We start from the raw sequence: 5747 nt of genomic DNA, 5'->3' as shown, positions 1-5747 counted from the left end.
TCCTCGCCATGGCAGCATTGATCTGAAGAGCATGCAAGGGGAGCACGGGAATGTTATTGTACCTCCACCGACCTGTTCGCTTAACTACATTACGCTTCGGTACTCCGAGTTCCCACCTGAGATTATTTTCCAGTATGGTTCTGCTGTGCTTTTCAGCATTGCTGATCATGAAGCTGAGTACTATCTTGATATAATTAGGAAGCATGCTTCAGGATGGCTTCCAGAGACGAGAAAAGATGGTATGCCCAGTTTGCTCACTGCTACTGCTTTTTACTTGCCTCCATTTTTGTGTTCCTTGATAACATTTGCATGGACATAAAACAGTATAATTGCCTTCTTTTATATTCAAGATCCTATTTGGTAACTGTGATAGAACTCAACTTAAAGAGAATCATTGCATGCCTAAGCTGTGCGTTGTGTGCATTTTTGTTTAGCAGAAATAAGTTGCCACTGCTTTTTGGTCACTGTGATGCTTTGGCATATGCCCCTTGGAATTTCGTTGTTTGACTCTTTGTAAAGATGCAGTGCCATCTATTTTGCATGAACAGATTATGCAGTGGTTGAGAAACCATCCTTGACAACATGGATGAAAGGAGGTCTTGATTATATAGTTCTTAAAAGTTTGGACACGGATGGGATTTGCATAATTTCAAGCGTTCTTGGTCAAAGTATCGCCCTTGATCATTATATTCGACAGGTACTAAAATTCTGCGAAGTTAATGAACTTATGTGTTGTGACAGTATCATCAAAGCTTTGTCTAGAAGTTCTGAACTCCAAAAATACTAATTTGATAGGTTGATGATATGGTTGAGGAATTCACTGAAATTAATGGTGTCATGGAAAAAACTGGCAACTTCACCATGCAAAGAAAAAAAAACTCTTTCAACTTGTGGGGAAGGCTAATTCGAATCTTGTGGATGTTATCATCAGACTTGGTCTTTTTGACAGGTATGTCTACGACACTCAAGTACTGTACTTCCTATTTAGGATGGTTCCATCTCTCATACAACATATATGAAGTTAAATATTTTTTATGGATCAAAGAATGTGTGAATCCCATGTGAACGATTGTGAAGGTGTGTAATTCAAGTTGCTAGACATTGCAGGTCTATAAGCCACTTTTAGCATACATTTGATATTCCCTTTTGGAAAAGAAGGGTTCACTTGGGGTTTATGCTCTTTGTTTGGAATTTCTTCCAGTGCTTTGAATAAATATTGATGATTTTGATTGTTGTACTAAGAAATTGGACATTACTATCTCACAGTACTCATTATTTTTAAAAGTATTGTGCTTGCTATCCGTGGATTATATCATATTCTTGTTGGCTCTATTGCATGCACCCCTTGTTTCTGTCTTGACTCACTTGTTGCTTTTATAGTGCAATTTCGCTTCTGGATCCCTGTTTTTTTTTTTCCTTTTTTTGCTTCTGGATACATCCACCTTCTGTCATTTGACCATGATTTTTTTTTCTGTATTTCTGTGTCTTTTATGAAGATTACCTTTTATCATTTAGAGATTCTCTGGCATACTTTTTACAATCACCAACCAATTTATTTACTTCACAAGTTGATCCTGTTGTGCTTCATATGCAATTTGTGTCCTATCCAGGTTCTGTAGTTCTCCTTTCGTGCATTGTGTTGGTTGGTCTATTTGCCTTGCAAACACCAGGGTACTAAGAACTGCATTCATGTTTGCACCAATTGTAATCATCTGGTTGCTTTCCATTGGAGGAATTGGTTTGTACAACATTCTTCATTGGAACCCAAATATATATCAAGCTTTGCCTCCATATTATATGGTTAAGTTCTTTAAAAAGACAGGTAAAGATGGATGGATTGCTTTAGGAGGGATCCTTCTTTCTATGACATTGGAGTGATGTATCATGTTTACCTTTCCCTTCCTGTTTTTTTTTATAAAATGTTTGCCATTTAGGATTTAATCACCAGGTCTACTTTCCACTTTTCAGGAAGTGAAGCAATGTTGCTGACCTTGGTCATTTTACGAGTGCATCCATCAGATGTACAGTTAGATCCACAAGATATTTGGAACAAGATATGTCCATGCTAATATCCTTTACTACTTTATAGAAAGAGATTTTACTGTGATTGTAATAACATTAACCATGGTCCATGGAGATGGATGAGCCTGCATTTTAGGAAGACCATATCAGCTAACTGAACTTAAGCGGTTATGGACCGTTAAATGGGCACAATAAAATTCTTCAATTTGCTTGCTAGATGTACAACTGAACAAGTAATATTAGTTCATTTTCTTTATTTTGCCACAGCTCAACCAGATTTACATGCTATCAGATTTCATAAGCATTGTAGAATGCATGTGTGTGTTCAGTATGATAGACTTCACTAATCTGGATTTGAATATACAATTATAGCCTTGACAATTCTGAAGCACAAAGAGATGTACTTGAGACCCATAACAAGTACAATCTTCAGCATGTGTATTTTATCTCTTTATCATACATATGTTCTTCCTATATGAATGACTGAGCGAAGTTCCTGTTAGGTGAAGAATCTGGTTGTGTTAGTCCTATTGAATCCGAAGAAGTTCCATAGAATCCTAACATGGAAGAGGCTATAACTGAGGAAGGAAATCCATGTCTCACCGTAAAGCAAGAAGTGCAGGGCCGCCATCGCTACCGGCGTGGTCCTAACCCGTGCGCGAGGCTAGGGTGTCGACATTGTGGCATCCCGTAGCTAGGCGAGGTGTGGCCTACGCAGCGGGCAAAGAAGGCGGCGTGCGGCGCGCATGGTTGAGGCGCGGCGGCTGGCGGCGCTAGTTGATGTGTCATGGAGGTGACGGAGACGGCGACACGCGCGCGGCGGAGCTGACCCGCAACGCAATGACTGAGGCAATGTGAACGCCAATAGCCCCCATGTCGTGTGGAAAGGTCTATACAGTTTGTGAGTCTACGACGCCGTGCTGTGCGTGACTGTTAATTTCATGAACTGTCTTTTGGATTAACGTGCGTATTTAATTTTACAGTATTGTTATTTTATCGTGTGATCCGTGTATTTTTAGTACAAAAGTTTAGTTGTACCGTAGCAACGCATGGGCACGCTACCTAGTAGACTATAAATACATAAAACAGTAAAGTGCACTTTTCATTTACGTAAGAGCAAGAAATATTTTAATATATTGTAGGAGAGAGAGAGAGTAAGCGTGGAGCTCATGGACGAGCCTTAGAGCCTTAGAGGTGAAGGACTGAGAAGATTGGAGAGCCACGGTGGAAGTTTGGGGTGCAGGGATTGGACAGCCACGGAGCCTTAGGGGTGATGGCACCAGATAGTATCGGCCGGGAGGTATAGGAACGCACGACAAAATAAAAATTATATGCTGAAGAGATAAACTCCTTCACTGCGGTAGATCTTTCATTCGGTAGATATTGCTGTGCCCAGCACTTAGATCTGGATAAAATACTCATGGCTCGCTAACTCATTTTGACTCGTGGCCGGTTCAGCTCGGCTCGTTTTAACTTTTTTTACGAGCTAAGCTAGAAATCTAGCTCGTTGTTTTAATGAGCCAGCTCGAGCCACTCACGAGTTGAAACGAGCTGAGGCCTATCAGCTCACGACCATGAATCCAAAAGATGATGATACTGACCTAGAAATGTCAACCTATTCTATTGGTATGTAATCTTTATTTTCAGTTGTTTCATATGAATTTTGATTTTATAATTATTGTGGTACTTAAATGTTGATTTAAGGATTATTTTCTAGAAAGAAGATGATGATGCTCATATTGAATTTATAGACTTTCCTAAGTATGTGGTGACAAGCAATTAGTAAGTATATCGGAACTGTATGGATTATGGATGAACTAACTATGTTGCATGGTTGATACTTTTGATTAACTTGATGTGTATCAATCATGTATAGTTGCATAATAGTGAGCGTGACTTTCTAGATTTAATGTAGTATAAATATTATAAACATATATGTCCTATTTTTTTTAAGTACCTCACGCGCTACACAAGCAAGCTCGAGCTCGCTAACGCAACAAACTATGATGAATGACAGGGGGTTATCTTAATAATCGCAATCTCATTTGATTTCTTTTTCTTCTTCGAGAGGTCGTCACAAAATAGCATCGCGTAGAGGCTTGCACGCGTTTTTAAGCACAGATGCCTTAGGCACGTGCTAGTGGAGGCATGGATAACCATGTAGAGTAAGCAGAGAAAGCCGACCAATTAGAAGGCAGGCTTGATGCTCGTAATATGTGGCTGACTTTCAATTAGAGCAGCTCTAGCGTGATGGCGAACCAAACTGCATTTGTCAGGCCACGCATGCAGCCTTTGAAATAGTTTGCAAGGGAAGCAGCGCAGCTCTAGTGTGCGGCCCCTTTTTCTCTTCGTAGGACCCATATCAAACAGTAAACAAAAAAATTTAAGAACAAAGAAAATTTTTATTACTTCATTTCTCAGCGTGAGAGTCCCGCTGAATACGCAGAGATAAAAAGTCTGGAATATCATGCAACAACATACATTCAGAATTTGAGACAAAAGCAAACTTAACTGTATAGTGCGCAGCCATGTTTGCTTTCCTCTTAAAGGTCCTAATATGGCCGGAGGAGGTGAATAGCCTATTTAGAAAACTATAAGATCACTAGAGCAATTTGATTAGTATGACAGATAGCGTGATGTAATTTTGCTTTAGCTTCACAGGGGTTACAAGCCACCATTCCGACAATTCTAATTACTACGATCACTTGGCCCATAATTGACTACGTCGCTACTCACTAAGAGCTCTGTTGACAGTAGTTAACAACCATTATAAACCGTCAATATAACATGCATAGGGGCATAAATATAACCACCAACAAAGGTCTAGGGGTTGAAACTAACAAATTTCACGAGTTTTAGTGAATCTGTATTTTCTACATGGTTTATTCAGAAAACCTTCAAGGTGGACCTAAATATCAGATTTAATCACGCTTATCCGCAGCGAAACGAACACAAGAAAACTCGAGGGGACTCCGCGTCGAGGCAGAGAGGCAGAGACTGCCACCTGCACGCTGCCTGACCCCCTATGCCCACATGTCAGCCCCTCCTTCGAATATTGGTTCTCTACCACCTCCTAGGTTGCATCTACGCCGTTCTTTAAGTCGGTTTGATTTAAGGGCTCACATTAGACGCTCCGGTCTATATATATATCAGCTCCTACCACCCTCACAGGCATAACCCCGATCATCAAGTCATTTGAAAAGACAGAAACCCTAATTATCATCAAAGCTCCACCATATTTTAGGGCATAGCTAGTTAGGCTAGGTCTAGAGGGAGGCAAGTAGGCTTCGCTTGGATTCTCGATCGTGTCAAGAGCGTGGTTTGGTATAATCTTTGTACCCCCTCTCTTTTGTACCTCCATTACTTTTATATGCTAGTTACAATTGTTATGACAATATTAGTATTCATCTTATTCATGTTCTTCGTTATAATGTTCATCGTCTACTTTGATTATATGCTTAGTATAGTTAGATTATTATCATGTTCATGCATAAGTTCGTATAGTGCTCACTCTAAGGTACCATGACTGAGTGGTCGACATTGTGTAAGCGTGGTGCTTATACGTTGTTTACCTACGGATACACTCTATATTCTGGGTCATATGGTAGATCGGGTATGTTATACTCCCGTTGAGTCCTTTGTGGTCCACTCCCCGAATATAGGCGCACGTAGGGGCCGGTTACGAAGGAAGAACAAGCTCTGTTTTTAATCTTCCTTAGTAATAT

General features: G+C 40.1%; 1 protein-coding gene across 1 annotated transcript; it reads left to right on the top strand.

The window, feature by feature from the left end:
- Nucleotides 1-6: 6 nt before the first annotated feature.
- Nucleotides 7-2992, top strand: LOC136551043 (protein RETARDED ROOT GROWTH, mitochondrial-like). The gene is made up of 5 exons (XM_066542641.1): nt 7-99; nt 199-239; nt 549-697; nt 796-949; nt 1611-2992. The coding sequence occupies exons 1-5, from the start codon at nt 32-34 to the stop codon at nt 1676-1678; spliced, it is 480 nt and encodes a 159-aa protein (XP_066398738.1). The 5' UTR covers nt 7-31; the 3' UTR covers nt 1679-2992.
- Nucleotides 2993-5747: the final 2755 nt, after the last annotated feature.

Source organism: Miscanthus floridulus, chromosome 4, assembly GCF_019320115.1.
Source record: "Miscanthus floridulus cultivar M001 chromosome 4, ASM1932011v1, whole genome shotgun sequence".
Taxonomy (NCBI): Eukaryota; Viridiplantae; Streptophyta; class Magnoliopsida; order Poales; family Poaceae; genus Miscanthus; species Miscanthus floridulus.
This window is presented reverse-complemented; position numbering and strand designations above follow the sequence as displayed.

Bases quoted from the DNA above. Each gene is read 5' to 3' on its own strand.
- LOC136551043 (XM_066542641.1), top strand. From the start codon at position 32: ATGCAAGGGGAGCACGGGAATGTTATTGTACCTCCACCGACCTGTTCG. The intron at 100-198 runs GTACTCCGAGTT...TGATATAATTAG, and splicing joins CTTAACTACATTACGCTTCG to GAAGCATGCTTCAGGATGGC. The intron at 698-795 runs GTACTAAAATTC...CTAATTTGATAG, and splicing joins TTGATCATTATATTCGACAG to GTTGATGATATGGTTGAGGA.